Raw genomic sequence first — 18,759 nt, 5'->3', positions numbered from 1 at the left:
TTTGGACGTACAACCATCCTTCTTCTACCACTGTCAACTACCACATATGAGGCTATTATCTGGTCATTGAAGCTCTCAATGCTTCTTTTAAATGAATCATAAAATCAAACAAGTACATTTCAATAAACTACTTAAGTGAAGACAGCTGATAGTTAACTGATACCAGAGTGAACAGCTTCCACATTAAATAAATGGGCTATTCATATGCTTCTATTACATATTGTACATTATTAATGTGAAGCCAGCACACCCCTAACCCAATATGAAGCAGCAGCTGTAACTGGTGATTAGCATGTTCAGAATACTCTTAGTCATTGCAATTTTATATCCAGCCCACCTGTTTCAAGCAATAACCTTGCAGTCTGCAGATGATTCTCAGTGAAAAACAGCAGTAAAGACAACGCTAGAGCCAAGTGGTAAATAAAACGCATTAAGCAAGAGCCACAACCTGTTACTGGTGCTGACATCCACTGCTTTCTGTTATACAACTAATGGAATCAAGCAAATAAAAAACGTCCAACAAGATTTGAGAATAATGGTTCTGGATCGTATTTGCCTGAATCTTCAGTAGGAAGGTACACTAAGAATTTTTGGCCAGAGAAGCCTCATGATAAACGTTACATAAATGTCCTTTATATAGCTTCTCTGAGCATGGAGGTTCTCAGCCACCACATACAAATAACATCGAGTTTTTTGCCCTAATGATGTTCTGTAACTTTCCTGATGCTAATGTTACAGCACATGGTCATTTAACCCATAAGGCCTACTTTGATTTAACCCAACAGAGTTTCCCCAATGCACTGGTTTTAACAGTTACTACAGTTTGAAAAATGTGCTAAATATATGCACAGTTTTAACCAAAACAGAGTCAGATAAATAGGTAATTGGCACGGCTTGATTTTTAACACATTTGTTCCATATAAGAAAGAAAATAAATGCCTACCTTTCTCAAGTATTGTTGCAGAATAAATTTGATTTTACTCAAAAATAATTCAAATGCAGGAGGCCTTTTAAGACTGCAGATGAGGAAAATGGTAAGGCAGCTTGTGACATTGCTCAAGAATATGAATTGACATTGTTAAATATTTTACAAAGCTGCAGTCAGCAGATTGGGGCTTTTAACCTTCGTGACTCATTTGCTTCCAGGGATCTTTAAAAAGCTTACTGTACACGCTGCCATCACGGGGAGATTCTGTTTCATTGTGAGTAGGAAATGCAAACTGAAGCTGCACAGCTCTGTGACAACAGCATTTTGAGACCCCCGAGACCAAGAGTTTTCTGTCGTTCTGTCAGGATGGGGTCTTACTCCAGGAATGTGCTTTTGGACATTGTACGAGGGGCCTTTGTCCTTCATTTCTTTCTCAAAGAAAGATGTGTGACTTCCAAAATCTTATAGTTACAAAAAAAAGCCCATCTTTAAGGTGGGATTCTGTCTTTGAGGCGACTTTACTCACGTTAATGCTACATCAAATGGTCATTTAACCCATAAGGTCTACTTTGATTTAACCCAACAGTTTCCCCAATGCACTGATTTTAATACTAGAATTGATTAAATATGCTACATATATGCACAGTTTTAGCCAATACAGTGTCAGATAAATGGGCAATTAACACAGCTTCCCAGCAGGGATTATAAATATACACTGCTGTCATTCTTAACACATTTGTTCCATACCAGAAAGAAAATAAGAATACCCACAGATAGTATCGTATCTGGCCTGCACTGGTCTAAACAAATGTAATTTCCCTGCGTGAGGAACGCTCAGCAGGGAAGTGGCAGGGCATGTTACAGCTGTTGTGGCCACAGGCCTTGCCTCCTCTCTCCTGCCTGTTTTGCACCTGTTGCCAGGGAGACAAGGTGCTCGGAGCACCTGGCAGTAGTGAAGAAGTCACAGTGCATCATGTACTCCAGGTTACTTAAGCCCTGCTTAGTTTCTCCTCTGTAGTCCGGCATGGGTCACTTGCACCCGTGTTGTTTCTGCCCTGCACTCACGGACCACTCGGGCAGCGTTTCCCAGCGGAGTCTGGTTTCTTTTTTCCCTGCTTTCTTTTTGTTCCCTGTGTGCAAAAAACCCTGCAGGCGCCCATTTCCCTGCCTGCCTGGAGTTATCCTGTGGCGTGCCTGCTTCCTGGCTCCCACACAGACTCTATGGGGGACTGCATCCCAGTTTCCCCGGCACGTCCTGCAGTGGGCATGGTACTGCAGTTCCCCTTGGTGTGTGCTGCCGTGTGGGACGCCCGGTTCTCATGTGGTGCTGTTGCTGGCCGGAGGTCTGGCAGCTCAGTCCTGCGCTTTGGAGTTCTCCAGAGAGAGTGGTCCTGGCCGGCGGTCCTTCCCGTCCTCACCTGCCTGCCGGCCCGCTCTCCACCCTTTGGACAACCCCTCTGCCTGCCTCACGTCCTGGCCCACCCCTGGGACTCTGCACTGGTTCCGGTTCTCAGCGGACGCACCATTGATACAATCAGTGCAACCCGACCAGCCCAGCCCCGGAGCGTGCCGGGTCACTACCTCCCCGATGGTGACGCTCTTGGGTCTGTAACACGTCTTCGCCCTTCACAATGATAGGAGGGGCTGACATCGAAGATAAGAAAGGCAACATTGCTGTTCAGAGGAAGATCAGCTTCAAGACATGAGACTATATGACACTACCCCTGTCTAAAATTTGAGGTCACCGGCACTGAACACACCCTACAGCAAAGACAAAACTCCTTGGCCTAAAAACATCATTTATTTTCTTCACAGACCCACTAGTACTTAGTAGCACAAAACCTTCCATTGGTTAATCGATCGCCCTCCTTCCAAGCAGGCTAGCTAACAATTTACAGAGCTACTTTCCATCTCAATTTGAGATTCATGGCAACACGCAGTTACTTCTTATAAGTTGCCAAGTTGTGAGAAGCACTTCAAATGTCCACTTGCCAGCTGTCTTGTACAGCAGATTTAATGACGTTTGAATGAAGTACAGTAGCAGCAGGCAAATGGCAAATATCTCTTAAGATTTCAGAGGGAATTGGAGTCATTTTTCTCCACACATAGAAGTACCTGAAAAGCTCTCATTAGCTCACTACTGTTAGCAAGAGCCTGGCTGAAAAGCACACAGGTGCTTTGGGGCCAATCATATTTGTATGACAGCGCTGTCATATTGTTATATTAAGGTATCAGCTTTTCTAACCCGGTTTTGTATCCCTGTATTGTTTTTAAATCTGTATTCACAGTTCTGATAGGAGATAACCATTCTTATATATAAAATCAGACTAACAAACTCTCTTCACACTAAAATAACATTTAAGATGGTATTCATCTTAAATATCTGAAACATGAAGCCTTCTCAGGATGCCTGAGATTCAACCGATTCGTTCAAGAAGAAACAAAAATTAAACTTGATGATCAAGTGGTGACGGTGAAATCTGCTGACCATTCCTAGAACACCGTTCACCTGTGCTTTCAAAAAGGGACATCCACTTTAAAAGAACTAGACTATACGTTCAAGGATCACTTCTATAGTTTGTGACATGAGAAATGCGTTTCGAAAGCGTTTGGTCTATTCAGCCACGAGGAGAATCCATAGTGTCTCCTCCTGAGCACGAAGCAGGTCAGGGGTGTTGCTTCACGGCAGCTGCTCCCAACCACTGATGACTGCTCCTCTCTCTCGCAGGCTGAGCAGGAGGGAGACGCATTCTGAGAGGGCGGCCCTCCTGACAAATTCCCAATACGAGAAATTCTATATGGCCAATAAAGTGATCTTATAATATCACGGTGACAGGCATGAGGTTTACTTTGAAGAGAACAGCCCAGCAAGTGAAAGGTTAATTTAACTGCCTGCGTCATTATAAGCTTCTTCGTGTCGCACACACAGCATGTCCATTTGCATTTATATTTGCCTACAAAAGGGATCTACTGAATTTGCTCAGCATGTGTGCAAGTTGCAGTTCAGAACTTGCTCCCTTTTACCTAGCTGGTTCCTATAAACTGATCAGCGAATGCTTTGTCAACCTGTAGGCAAACTTCTGCAATCAAGTTAACAGCTCATTCTGAAAGGAATTTTCCTTTGAGCTACATTTATGCATGTGCACTAGCTCTCAAACATTTAAAATACAAATTAGTTCATTTCACAACTTCACAACAACCTCAGCAGTGTAACCTTTTGGTACATGCTTCAGGAATTAAGCATACTAGTGCACAGACCTTCATCATTTCAATGGTCTAAACTAGGAAATAAAGCAGACACACTTGACACCAAATAGAGCAAAAATGAAATATTCATATTGAGAGGAATGTGGTTAAACGTCTTTCACATGTTTTGAATCACCATTCAAGAGTCATCAAGGAGTTTTATATACAAAAAACTGAGTAAATAATGCCAACTACAATGTAAAAAGAACAATATTACACTGACAAAATATTTCTTTCATGTTTTCATTTCACTATAAATGAAGTTTTTTTATGTTTTCATTAAACTCTCTAAAAACTAGTTCAAAATACAAATGTGTAAACAAATACCACATTACTCAGAAGTTTTTCTCTTCTATATCATCAGTTCTACTACTAACAAAAGCAAAAAGATTTTCTTTGAATTTGATTTGTTTAAACAGAGAAATAAGATATGATTTAATTAATTTTACGTGACAAAACTCATTTAAGAAAAAAATATTTTCAAGTACATGCACATTCAATACTACAGAATATCCTCCAATTTCCTGTGAGAAAACTTCCAAAATGCCATAGCCAGTTCTGCCTCTCAGCAATGTGGGTTTGCAAACTTAATACATTTTCATTTTAAACTGGTGAATTCCAAATTGCCATCTCAAACACCCCCTGCTCCACAGTGCTTACACTGAAAAGAAATCAAATTTGAATTGAAACATGAGGGCATAAAGCAAACAGTATGAGTCAGCCCTCACACAGCGTGTCGACATAGGAGGTGTTGAAATTAAATGCTGTATACTGTTTCTGTCAGCTTTTCACACAAGTTTAATTCACAAAACAATTTTGCCATGTCTGCAAACGTACAAAAGCAAAACCGTCTAACTTTAGCTTTTGTTAAGTGCCAGACTAGGAGAACAGCTAAAAATATTTCCAGACTTCTAGTAAACGTTTTGTATCACCAGAACTTATTTCCACTCCTCTGAGTATTTTGCTGTTGGTTTTGTTCCACTCTGGCCCATTTTCCCCATCTGTGTACATCCGGCACTATTTTCCCTTTCATCATCTTTAGGATTTAAGTGCAGCTTTGCAAACACAACCTCATAATCCTAGATAAACACCACATACTTGAATGAGCTACTTTTCTGGGCCTTTGCAATGTGCCTTCTTGCAGTATGAGAAAGAAGTCGCAATACTGGGGATTTGCTTGTCACGTGCTTTGGCCTCTGCACATTAATAACAAATTCCTTGCTCTAGTATAGAACACTTCATTCCCAGGAATTCCAAACTGCTTCACGTGTTGAATGGGATCTACATCATCCACCACAGGACACTGGACTCCACTATTCCACTCTCCTCCACACTCACCACACATCTGATAGCAGGGAGGAGAATAGAGTGATTATTAGGAGGCCTTGACTGGTGAAGGCCTGTGTGAATTTGGCCAGGACAACGGAGGTTAATACCCCTACTTCTTTTCAAGAACAGCTACTGGGATTATTAAGTACCACAGAGTGTCAAGACCTCAGTTGTACATCTCATCCAAAGGACAGCGCCTTTTTGTTTTTACTGTTTAGTGCCCCTGTCACTATACTGGGGCATTAGGACCCACATAGGCCACAGGGTGAGCATTGCTTACTGGTCCCACTAACACCTCTTCCAGCAGTAACCTTAGCCTTCCCAGGAGATCTCCCACCCAGGTACTGGCCAGGCTCACACCTGCTGAGCTTCAGTGGGCTGCCAGTTGAGAGTTGCAGGGTGATACAGGTTAGAGGTCTACCGTCCAAGGACAGACCAGGCCTAGCTTCTGAACAGGGATCAGAAGGTGGCAATACTGCTGTCACCTCTATAGGACTCTCTTAAGTAACAGGATGCAACAGCAATGTGCCTTAATCCTCTTCTATCGAGCAGTAGATAGAACTCCTGCTTTTTAACATCAAGTCCAAGGAGTGTTCAACCGCTGAATTTCACATGACATTTGCATGTATAAGCATCATTCCAATTAACTTTAGGAATGAAAAATGGAACTGCCCAACGAGAAAAGATTTATAATAGTTGCCTTTATTACCTTTAACCTAGCGATACCTGTACAATATAACAGTCCCATTCTGATCAGAACCCATTATTTTACTTCTATTTTAATTTCACCTTTACAGAGTCTGAAGCAGCATTCTTCACTTGTTATAATTTGTGTCTATTGTTCTGTAATTTCACATGCGCTTCTGTTCAAAAATGCAATTAACTAATCTAGTGCAACAGCAGGCACATCAGAAAGCTCTGTGATTGGTTCCAACTAGAAAGAAGTCATAGCATTTTCACACAGATATGGCTTCATAATGCATGAGGGAAGGGGGATTATTTTACAGGAGGGTCAGCCAGAGAACAAGAGCTGCAAAATCAACTGGGCATCAGTCTTCACCTTCAGAGGCCTGAGTCCCTGACAGCCTCTCAACACAGATAAGTAGATTTAGGGTCCATACTCAAAAATGGAAATCACCACCATGAGATGACACAAAATTAAACATTGTAAGCCCACAAAACAGTTTTCTCCTAATGTGCAATGTTGGTTATTAGGTAAATATTTAAGCTACAGACTATGGAATTGGTCCCAGTGATCCAAAGGGCGAAGGAAAAAAATTCCATATCCAAGCTGGGTGATACTGTAATGGTGCCCTCTTAGGCAGTGGTACTGAAGGAGCCTCAGATACATGGTAAATAAAGAAATTGAGTTGCATCTGCCAGGTTTTCAGGGTTGATTAATGCACTTATGACTAAGGAAGTTATGTTGCTTAAGAAAAATTGGCTTTCGACAAAGCTTTCTGACTTGAGAGCATCGTAGGTTGTCCTGGATATTCTTCTCACCACTTCAAAAATCCCAATGCAAGCTTTATCTCAGCGTAGTACAGCATATGAGGGAAGCTCGAAGGCAGAAGAATACTGTTCAGTCTAGGTCTGGATCAATTCCATGCTTATCCCTCGCCCCCTGTATATCTGATGCTGCTTCGCCTTAAAGCTGAATTGAAATTACCACCAACACTGGGGGACTTCCACTATGGGGAAACTGAAAATTCAAGAACAAACATTACAAACGAGAGGAGACTTTTCAGCTCATTGAGCTTGCTTGGTAATCGCAGTGTGTCAAAGCAAATTGCTTTGCACTCCATAACTCTTGTAAGCACAGAACGTAGATAAATCCTGGATGGACAGCCAGCCCTGAGTAATATATTTCTTCACCAGTTTAAAAGATTGAATACAGGATTGCCAAAACACCACAGCGTCAGGGAAAAATACCTCTGAATCTAACATTTTACGAAATTTTCAATAGTCTTTACTTCTTTATGTTTTTGAGCTGACACCCATATTAGAGAAGGCAACACCTGCTGTGCTCCCTCTAGAAAAGGACTAATTTCATTTTGTGAACACTGTCTGTTTCAGATTTGGTATTGTGGTTAGTAACGATTTCCCTTCTTAATCCTTACAGCAATATGCTCACTTTACTTTACCTGCTTTCTGGTTAACAAGCAGTGTTTCAGGACATTCTTTACAGTTCTTTATCAGAGGGTAGGCAGCATTTTATTACTCTCAACCATTTTAAAACTGAAAACAAAGCTAGCTCCTCTTCTATATAAACTTTTCTTAATATGATGCTGCGTCAAAGTGCTAAAAATTTGTGTAAGAAGATGGTAGATAATTTTCCATTGACTTCAGAAGTAGAAAAGACACTGGATTTGGACTTAATAAAGTATTTTGCTTTAAAATTCCATCCATTTGACCCCTTTACTCAAGTTTGTCTCTTTATTTTAAAATTGCATGTTCATGACCTACTTTAGAGACAAGCCAGGGTTCTTGTGGTCATGTGCTGTGTTCACAGACCCAGACTAACTGCATATTCAATTGAAATGAAACACCCGTGCCACAAGTGCTGTTCAGAAGTACACAATGCTTTCCATTTCTTCCCCCTATTAACCATATTATAAGCTGGTATAGACGTCACTTTGCCTGACTTAATGCAGCTTTGAATGTGTGTTAAAAAACAATCTTAACAGATCACTCCTACCATTCATCACATTCTCCTGGTTCTCCTTGTGCCTCAAAATCCTGGACATCCGCCGCGACACCGTGGAAAAAAAATCCTGCAGGAAATACCTTCTCTGCTCAACATCCGAGTTCACCTGCCGTAAAGCTGGCTTCTCAATAACATGAGGTGTTCCGGGCTCCGACACCGACCTGTGAAAGGGAATCGCTCTGGTCGGGTTGTGTGGTCTCCCCGACAAAGACCCGGTGCTTAAAAATTTGTGCTGGTCCTTCTCCACTTTGGAAGCCTCGAACTCGAAGGAGCTGTTGTCCTCAGAACTGCCTCGCTTGATTGTCCTAAGGTTCAGTCTGGTGCGAGTTTTCCACTTATATCCTTCAATGGGCTTCTCAGGTGCAGGCTGAGCTTGATGCCACAGCCTCGGCCTGCTACTTGTGTGCCAAAGGTAGCCATTTAAACAAGGTGGATGATGCAGGTTCTGGACTGGATCCGAAACAGAACGCCGGTATTCCCTACCTGTCTTCTCCACACTCATTTTCAACGCCAATGAATCCTCAAGAGAAAAGTTTCCATAAGGTTCAAATGATATCCATTTTCCACATGACAACAGAAAGAAAATAAATGCTTTGAGATTTTTCAATGACAAGCAGAATTATTGCTTAGAAGAAGTAAGATTTCACCTTCTTTTTCTGTAAGGTAGAAAGCTATTCATCTCACATAAACACAGCAGTTTGTCTCATTTCTTTGTTGCTGTAAAATTATGAAGAAGTCCCCAGTTGAGACATCAGTCGCGGCTTCCTGCTCGTAGGCCGACGTTACACTCAAAACCCAACTTCCTGTAAGGAACAGCATCTCAGAGTAGCAACAGTAAGGCTTACAGAGGGCGAATCAGGGGGCTGGTCTTCATTGAGGCCATAGGTTGTGGTTTTCCGTATCAAAAACGGTGATTAAAAATAAAACAACGCTACCACTTCACTGGTGTCACTCTCTTATCAACACACACTTACTGAGAATGCTTCAACATGCTTCAGAATGTCTTTCCTTTTCACAAAATCAAAAGACTTTTACAAATAAGCCAAGATGATTGTTTATCACAAAAGTGTAAACCTTATGAGGGTACTGGAAAACGCTGGTTGGGTCAGAGTTGTGTCCTTAATTATATAGAAATTAGTTTTTTTTGGTAGCACTCAGCAGAAAGAAACAAGTTACACCAACACCTCCTGACGACAAGTCAATATGTACTGCTTATATCATTGATATTCTATATGTAAAACTCCAGATTGACTAATAGTTCATATCTATCTGTTTAATAAACTGGTCACTTCCTCATTTTCAGCTGTGGAAAAGAGATTTTGAAATAATGCAATGTGTATGTATAATTAAGAGTGAGGAGACTAGGCTGCAAAGGAATTTCCATTTGTGGTGTCTTGGATGAAATTCCATGCATACAGAACACTGGTAATAATATTCTTCAATGTGAATTTAATCTATTAAGTGCATATGACGAGGCTCTTAATAACATGCTACACTATACTGCAGAACCCCAAGCTTTTCTTTTTTTTGTGGGATCTTTACTTTTTTCCATCAAACCATGCAGATCACTATAAGTTACACAAAGAGTTTTCAGATTCAAACAGAGGAAAAAATCATATTTGAATGCCAGGTCACCCTGTCTTATTGAATTAGTCACATTGATGTACTGTACTAAAATAAAACACAAGAATACGGAAAGTAACTCCAATCAGAACTAATAACAGTAAACATTTAAATGTAATCGCTATCTCACAATAGTGTCCATCTCACAATAGAGCTGTAATGGATACTGCAACAAAGATTAACGAACCGAGTACTATTTTTAACTCAAATTAAGAAGTTTCACATACCACTTCTTTTTTAGAGTAGAACATTTCTTGTAAATTCGCATTGCGCAACAGTTTAACCTAACTCAGTCTCTGAAGATGGTTGTGGCAATTATTTTTGTTCCTTCATCTGTTTCCCCTGTTCATTTGCACTGAGTGAAGTACCAAGCATATTACCTGGCTTCATCTGTGGGCGGTGTTTAGCATAGTGTGCAGACAGGCCATCCAACATGTTTAGACATCCAACAATGGCTCCTCTACAAATACAGTAACGTGATTTAGCCTTTTGAAGCCTCATTTTCCTACTTATGTATTGTACATTATCTGCTTTTAAGGATAAGAGGATAATAATGAAGTTTTTTTTAAATGATTGAGAGTGATTGTTAATGAATGGCAAATTAAAACACTTGGTCTTATAAACAAATCAGCAGATGAGTGTGCTTCCACTTCAGAGAAGTGCAATATTAACTGATGAAGCAGACTACTCCTATTAATGCAAAAGTGTCATTTAAGTGAAATTCAACCCCTGGATGCACTGTACCACATCGGCAGTCAGAACGGGTTTATCAGATCATAAGATTGTAGTGGCTTTCGATATTTGGTTTTGATAAACCAATGAAACTAGACATCTGTGGGTAAGACGTGGCACCTCTCTTCAATATGACCGTGCCAACTTAAATTATTTAAAATGCTTTTAAAATTCAAACACAAACCAAGGACAGGCAATGATACCGATGATCACCCATTACAGTGCTATACTCCAGCTCTAATTATCTGGCCCTGAATTACTTCATAAAGCATTACTCTTCAAGAGAAATTACACAACTTAAATAGCTTTTTACCAGGCCTTTTTCATTAGCTGTCGGGGACAGGAGACTTATTTTGGAGACATTAACGGCCCATCTGATCTCCTTATCATTGCTTATTAGTCTACAACACTTCAGTGTCTCTAACATACCAAACAAAACTTGAGCTACCTGAAATGAACTTGCAAAGAACAGCTCTTAAACCAACTGGACTCAGCACTAGCCATTGCTAATGCAAAAAAAATGGAGAGCCTCAGCCATTGAAGCTATTGGATAAATACAATTAAATAACTTTGGAGAAATGCAGGGGAACAAAACAAAGCACACAATCAGAAATAGATTCAAGACACTTTTCATGAAATCAAACAAGATTATTTATATGGAGCACCAAATGCTTTATTTGTAGTTTTCACAGGAAACTTACAATACTGCAGGACTGCAATGAGGCTGTCAGTCACTATCAATATGCGATCACAAGTCCTTCCTGTTTATCTAGATTTTACACGGCCTAATAGGATAAAAAAACACCACGTCTTCAAATGACCATTTCTTTGCCAAAAGAAGACAGAGAAAAGGCACTTAAAATAAAAGAAAACTGTGCCTATTTCACCACAATTACATGTGACAGATGGAAGCATATATAATTTTCTTAGACTACCCACTGACGTAAAAAAATAAAATAATTAAATCCAACTATTCCAGAATGGCGACGTGCCAGTTTTCTTACAGTCTGGTTAACCAACTTAAACAACTCGCAGAAACAACACAAAAAGTTTTACTCTAGTGATGTTTTTCTCACAAATTTGAAAAAGGCTTGCATTCGATTTTTTTACAACTCTTAAGGGAGAGAACTCAGCTGTTTTTACGCAAAAATTATTGTACCTAAATGTGTACAATTAAAAAAACATCCCAAATACCAAATCCATTCCTTATCAAAAAGCAGTTTAATTCTGTTCAGGGATGTGGCAATGCAGAACCTATCCTGGAGGCACAGGTCAGGATGCAGGATGTCAGTCCAAGGCAGGGTACACAAAACACACAGGGGCAACAAGAAACTCCAAATAACTTAGACAGCATAGCTTTGAAAAAGAAAGAACTGTGAAACTTATGTATGTTTCATTCAGTGATTCACTTATGCACTGATTCATTCAGCTTCAAAAGCAGAAAAAGTCTATATAAAACTCTAGGCAAACTTTAAAGAAACACTTTAAACTTCTTCCACAGCATGGAGTAAACACGTGTGGATGGTGGAACTATATTCCAAATGACACCAATGGAAGTTAGCAAAGAGCAAAGGGATATCAGGAAGATGGCTCTCATCACATTGACGTCAGCTAAAAAACAGCTTGCCAGAACACCAAAAAAAAAGATCTTCAATTGCTAGTAAAGTAAAACAGTGATTATTAAAAGAGCTTCAGAACAATAAGTTTTTTTTTAAGGGACTGACTGGGAGAGTTTTTGCTTGGAGTTACAGGTGGCTCCCGCAGACAGCAAGCCAAATACTGACGGCTAAATTGGACAAACGAGAAAAGAAACACCACTGACTCAGAAACATCATGCTTCTGAGAAGTGACGTCTAACAAGGAAATTCAAAACCGCTAGTTCTCTGGAAAGTTGCTGGCTACGAACACTGGGGATTATCTGATCCTACCAGTAATCTACCTTTAACACATCCCTATAGCGGTTTTACCAACTGCTTCATAATTTACAATACTCTCTCCTTTTTTGGCATGTGGCGCAGATGACAGGGAGATGCCTTCGACCAAGTTCTTGCCGTCTTCCTTTCAGGCCCAGCGGTGACAATTAAAAGCCATATAAACCCCCTCTTCTAAAAATAGCAGCCTGCTGTGTTTTTTTTTTAAAGAATTTGCTGCCATCATAAATCAGATTAAAAATAAGAGAAAGATGTTGTTACTGGCCTCGCACCAGAAAGGCCTCTGTACGGCCCGGGGGCGCAAAGCAGTTGTGCCTGGTGCCGGTGGCATCATTCTTCTCGGCCTCCTGCCCAACACCTTGGAAAAGTGTGTGGGGAGTCTGTGGATTGGGAGGGATTAACATGGGTGACAAACTGACTCATGGGCTGAATGAGATGGAAGTGACTGGGGAGGGGATTAAGGAAAAACAGAAGTGTGTGTGGGGGCGTCGCTCCTTATTTTAATAACCGCAGCTTTTGCACTGGTGTGATGCTTTGGCATTTCCCTTATCCATTGTCAAGGAAAGAAGTTTCACTGGCGTCCACCCCCACACCTAAAAACAAAAAAAAAATCACTATTTTCCAAAGAACACAGTACACAAAGCCTGCAAACCAAGTCACTTGCAGAATTGTTTCGGGTACAGTCATCTGAAAACACCGAAAATAACTCGAGCGTGGATCTTCGACTGCTCGATCATTTCAGCCGGTCACTGAATAGAATTTACCGGCGGAAATTTCAGCACTGTGTTCTTCTGAATCCCGATGACGAACACAGATTATACACATCTACAGTACCTCCTAGATGCACGAAGCAGTACTGAATTGATTTTCAATGTACACCTGTAGGATTAATTTACATATTGATTCGCTTTTAAGGCTCGTGTGTCCTATTCAGTAAAGAAACCGTTACAAGCTGTATGGAAATAAATGCTTATTATTTTACACCATCAACCTTTTGGCTTTATTTGGTAAATCCGAGCAAAATGGGCAGCGACAGACACTGTAGTCCTAAAATAGATAACTGCTTTATTTTTAGGTTGTGTAGTTTATATTCTTGTTTTCGTATGAGGGGAAATCCTCCCATTCCCCCCTGACGACAGCCTGTCCAAGAGGAGGAGAGGTGGGGCGGACAAAAGGAACTTTCCACTTCCTCCCATCCCACCCAGCCATTGTGAACCTGCTTTGCAGGAAACAACGGGAGAATCGGAGACAGAAAGGGAGACACAACGACCCCGTCTCTCTCTTTCATACACACACACTTATATATGCTACTTAATTTATTAATGCATTTTGTCAATGACAGCAGATGCTGCACAGAATAATCATGATTCTTTACAGTTATATAGTATACTTACAGATACACACACCACTGAAATCACTGGACAGGTAATGGGGACTCCCCTCCACCACCAGCACTGTGTAGCCCCCACCTGGATGATGAGACAGCAGCCAAAGTGCACCAGTACTCTCACCACACATCAGCTTTCAGTGCGGAGGAGAACAGTGTGATGAAGCCAATTCAATGATGGTGATTATAAGGAGGTCCTGATTGGTAAAGGCCAGGGGGGAATTTGGTCAGGACACCAGGGTTAAGGTCCCCTACACTTTTTCGAGAAATGCTCTGGGATTTTTAATGATCATGGAGAGTTAGGACCTCTGTTTTATGCCTTATCTGAAGGACAATGTCTTTTTTACAGAATAGTGTCCCCATCACTTAGAACCTACACAGAACTCAGGGTGAGCGCCCCCTACTTGCCCCACTAACACCTCTTCCATCAGGAACCTTAGCTTTCCCAGGAGGTCTCCCATCCAGGTACCAGCCAGGCTCACACCTGCCTTGCTTCAGTGGGTTACGGAGTGATATACTATAGCTGCTGGCACAAAGACAACTGAGACAACCAAGGTAATCGTGATTACTGACTGCTTTTGCATGATCCCGTCAGAAACAGATCCTGTTGGAGGAGCTGGATTCTAAGAGAACAAACGTACTTGTTTGTGTACAATTTCATCTAACATGCCTTGCAGTAGGTCATACTTTGTTTTCTAGAGGATGTCTGTTCAGTATAGTAATTGCAATGTTTATGCAGCACAGGGTAAAGTTGGAAGCTTTCTATATCCTTCATGTTAATTACAATGAAGAATTGAGCCATACAAGAAACTGACTGAGGGCTATCATTACGGACAAAGAACCAAAGAACATTCAAGTGTCAAGGAAATGTTTAAACTTTTACCCCATTAAGAAAATTGTACTGCAGAACACAAAAGAAGGCTGAACTCTGCCTGAATCTCACCACTGTCCATGAACATTCAAAACCTTGTCCCAACATCGCAAAGTAAAAAAGGCCATCAGTTCTGCGGTTTCCTGGCCAAGGAAACACCAAGACTTAATTTTTAAAACAAGAAAAACAAGTCTAGCCATGGGTCTATCTTGCCCAAAAATATTTATGGTTTCAAATATTATGTACTCAGGGAATATAAAACCATGATATTATTGATTGTATCTTTTTCACAAACACAAAAATTCAAAGTGCCGCGCTCTCTCTTTTAAAGAAGACGACTCTCCCTGCAGAGGAAGTCTGCCATGACACTGGCAGGCATTTTAATATGTCATGACAGCCTTCAAACACAGTCAGCGCTTGCAATTCGAGGTGGATCAGGGCTGTCACACAAAAGCAGAGACGAGCCACTGTAGGCACCCTGCCAGAGTTGTTTCTCCCTTTAATGGGACAAAATCCTGCCTCACACAATGACCTTGGCAAAAAAATAAGGTCAGGGGTCTATGCATGAGGGGTAACCAGCTTCATGACTGCTGTAAGTCTACCAGCCATCTAGAAAATCACAATGAAAACCTCAGCAAAAATCCAGAACTGTTTTCAGTCAACGTCCCCTTCAGAACTGCTATGGCATTAATAGGAGACAACAGGTCTTAAATGTTTATACATTCTTCTTTCGGTAATGAGGACAGTAATGAAATAACAAGGATAGGTTGTTATTTCATCAGATTTTTTTTTACTCGGGCAGAGAGGTTGAGCGAATGCATTAAAGAAACGTCGAACCATGCAGTGATGTAGGATCAAACAGTAAGACAAGAATTCCATGTGCAGGAACCATATTTTAATTGCTTTGTTTAAACCATTTTTAGTGAAGTGGGGGTGAAACAGAATTTAGCACACAGTACGTGTTTTCTGGCTGATTTAAGCTATTTGGGAAAATACAAACATTCTTTATCGTTCAGGGTCTTCTGATGTCCTTTGCCACCATCCATCCATTTTCTAAGCATTTCATTCAATTTAAGTCCCGTGCCACCAATATAGCTGCAATTCTGAATGTCAGCTGATGCTTTGGAAAAACTGAAGAAGGGGGAGGTTAACCACTGATGTGTATGCCCCCAGGTTAAACAGTCTTTGTGGGTCATTTACCATCACTGAGTGACTTGTTACATAAATTAGTTTAAAAAAGGAAGAACTACAGTAGCTTAGAAGCTATAAAACAGTTATATAAAGTACAACATGAGAATATGAGCAGTCAAGTGGCAATCTTTTATTCCTCATAAAGCCTTTCTTTCATTTATGTGAACTAATATTTTATGACGGTAATTGACAGTTGTTAAACATTAATATTCCAGGGGTTACAGAGAAACTGAATGAAGAGCATTGTCTTTATCTTCATCTGTATCCTACTTGTTTTGCAGTGAGCAAATTCGTTATTTTTATGTAATTATGCAGTAGATAATTAAACACATGCAGTAAATTGTCAGATCAACCCACAGATAAACGTAGAAAGATCAAATATCCCACAATCTCATTTTGTATGCATTCAAGACAAACACCTGAAAGAACAATTGCCCAGCAATGCTTAACGCTTTCAATCATAAGACCAAATCTGCTACTAATCCTGGCAAATAACTTTAAGCGTTTAACAGTCTCCAATCAGCTCATGCTACTGCTCAAACTGAAAAGCAGCTGGTACAAAACGTCCTTTCAACTTGGTTATTAATATCGGAATTTATTTTTGCCAAGTAGCTCATGCTTCAGCAAGGCAGAAAACCTGCATGTCCTCATTGCTTAGCGCTTGTAATTTATTCTCATATACAAATAATCGCCAACCACATTTCTAAATTAACACTTGACACTGAATTACTGAGTCTTTAGGGAATAAACTATTTCTTACATTTTTCTCCCCAGATGTACCCGTATTGAGTCACAAGTATCGTCAACACCCTCTAAACCTGCTAGAATAGGGAGAATGAGCTATAATGATGTTTTAATCAAAGCTTCCAGCAGCAACCTTAAACTTGTGGAGATGAAACTTAAAAGAGACTTCTTTAGATGGTAATAGTACTTTCCTGAAGAAAGAATTAGAATTAAAGATATCAGAACAGTTTACACTTACTGGATATTAAGAGAGAAAGTTAATACCAATAACATGTATTTACATTTCTACATATAAAAAGGGATATCTGATACAATACCTCAAAAAATATCTCTACATTAAATTGATGTATAAAGTAAATTAATTTAAATGGATATAATGTTTCTAATTAATACATCAGGCCCAGAAGACAAAATGAACGCGATTCGGCATTCTAACTACTCCTGTAATGTTATGTTTGCAATGATTTGCATTCTGAAAACACACACTAGGCTTGTTCTGTCACCCAAGGGCTGAGCACTGCTGTGAGGGCAAAGGGCTGCCCGACTGTGCAGTGAATGCAGAACAGACAGCACAGTTATTGCAAGATGGGACAATTGGGGAGCATAAATCACAAGAACCACGAGGTTTACAACAACCCCCTGGTGAAGCAAAATCTTAAAAAGGAACACTAGGAAAGGCCGTTTGACCTCCCCACATCTCTTTAGCTCTTCTTTGCAATCGGCTACAGTGAGCCATAGTAGTTACTGGAATGAGGTTCCGGTCAAAGTTCTTTCTTAACAGATCCTGGGGTCTGTTATTCGCACTATTATTCTCTATTTAATGACCTCATGAAAATGGGCTTTGAGCAGCAAAAACGCTCTGAGCCTTCTGTTTAATCTTTAAAGCTTCAAAAGGAAAGCCAGCAGGCTGGCTGCTACTAACATACCGCTGGTCCCAAAACCTAATATCTCAGTGGCAGTAAACAGTGACAAAACATGGATGCAAAGTTGTTTTGGTTTTCTGAGTGCTCTGCAAGAACACAAACTCAGGGAACATCTCCCAGAATCTGATCTGCTTATTTGTTTTAATTTCAGGACCAGCCTTTGGCCTTTGAGATTGAATGACAGTTCGGTGACAACCCAAAGGTCAGGAAACAAACAGAAAACCAAACCTTCATGCACAGAAGCAGAGGAAAGCAGTGTTACTGGGCCTCCCCAATTATTAAAGCTCAGCCAGCAGAAGCATTTTTATTAGCACAGCTCATTCCGGCTCTCTTTTTCTCAAAGGACATTTCAGTCACTTGTCATGATATTGGCATCAGAGAGGCTGACCATTATAAAACATGCAGCTGTAGTACAATAGATTACTGTACCCAGCCGAGAGCTCTATCACAAAACTCATGGAAAACAACTCCTGATGTATTTTTGTGTATAAGCAGATGAGGGAAAACCACATTGATTTGATATGTATGATGTGAATAATGATTTTCCCACCAGGAGGATTCAGGTCACAGAGGAGAGTAGTTATTAACCCTGTATGTTTAACCTAAATACAAACTGAATTGATACACAAAGCTATTTGTCTGTACACCCCTTGTTTTGTTAGAGATAGCTGACACCGTGTCGCCCCCCCCAAAAAAAGCTGATATCTTTATGATCTTCAGGGGTCTGCCTGATTACTGGAGACAGATGGGATAAAAAGCTCAAGATTAAGCGCAGCATTTGACATTTTGTACTAATATCCAAGGCACCTAGAAGAGCAATCTCATCCAGCAGATTGCTTTTGTATTGCTTGAAAATATTTTAACCTTTAATCCCATCATGTGGCACTTCAGGGGATCTAATTTATAACACAGCAGCACATCTCCTCTTCATATAACGGCAATGAGCAGGACAAGCTACTCGGCGGTGCTGCGTTTTCCATCATTTACATTGGTTCAGTTGACCATAAAACTATCTTGCACATTAGGCTCAAAGGTTAAAGCCTTTCTCGGCTGTTCTTCGCACAGATAATTTTATTTCCACCACATGCAGCTGGTTCATTCAGGTTTCATTTTCAAATCCATTCACTATTATCACACCAAGCAGTTT

General features: G+C 40.5%; 1 protein-coding gene, 1 long non-coding RNA gene and 1 other non-coding gene across 6 annotated transcripts in view; 2 read left to right on the top strand and 1 right to left on the bottom strand.

Annotated features, from left to right (window-relative positions):
• The window catches only part of LOC107078426 (uncharacterized), a 39,995-nt gene extending 21,871 nt beyond the window's left edge, over positions 1-18,124 (top strand). The window contains exon 3 of the long non-coding RNA XR_001479362.2: positions 17,764-18,124. This is a non-coding gene — a long non-coding RNA (uncharacterized lncRNA). The remainder of the gene's footprint in view (positions 1-17,763) is intronic.
• The window catches only part of rasal2 (RAS protein activator like 2), a 106,040-nt gene that overhangs the window by 65,931 nt on the left and 21,350 nt on the right, over positions 1-18,759 (bottom strand). The window contains exon 1 of one of the 4 annotated variants that reach the window (XM_015355852.2): positions 8,202-8,926. The exons of 1 other annotated variant lie outside the window; for it this stretch is intronic. In XM_015355852.2, the coding sequence (XP_015211338.2) occupies positions 8,202-8,712 (511 nt within the window). In that variant the 5' untranslated portion in view covers positions 8,713-8,926. Of the gene's footprint in view, positions 1-8,201; positions 8,927-18,759 lie in introns of those variants that run through there. 2 more of the 4 variants (XM_015355851.2, XM_015355850.2) reach the window with 2 other exon arrangements.
• On the top strand, positions 3,475-3,688 carry LOC138241314 (small nucleolar RNA U3). The gene has a single exon (XR_011190541.1). It is a non-coding gene; the product is annotated as a small nucleolar RNA U3 (small nucleolar RNA).

Source organism: Lepisosteus oculatus, chromosome 9 (genome assembly GCF_040954835.1).
Source record: "Lepisosteus oculatus isolate fLepOcu1 chromosome 9, fLepOcu1.hap2, whole genome shotgun sequence".
NCBI lineage: Eukaryota > Metazoa > Chordata > Actinopteri > Semionotiformes > Lepisosteidae > Lepisosteus > Lepisosteus oculatus.
This window is presented reverse-complemented; position numbering and strand designations above follow the sequence as displayed.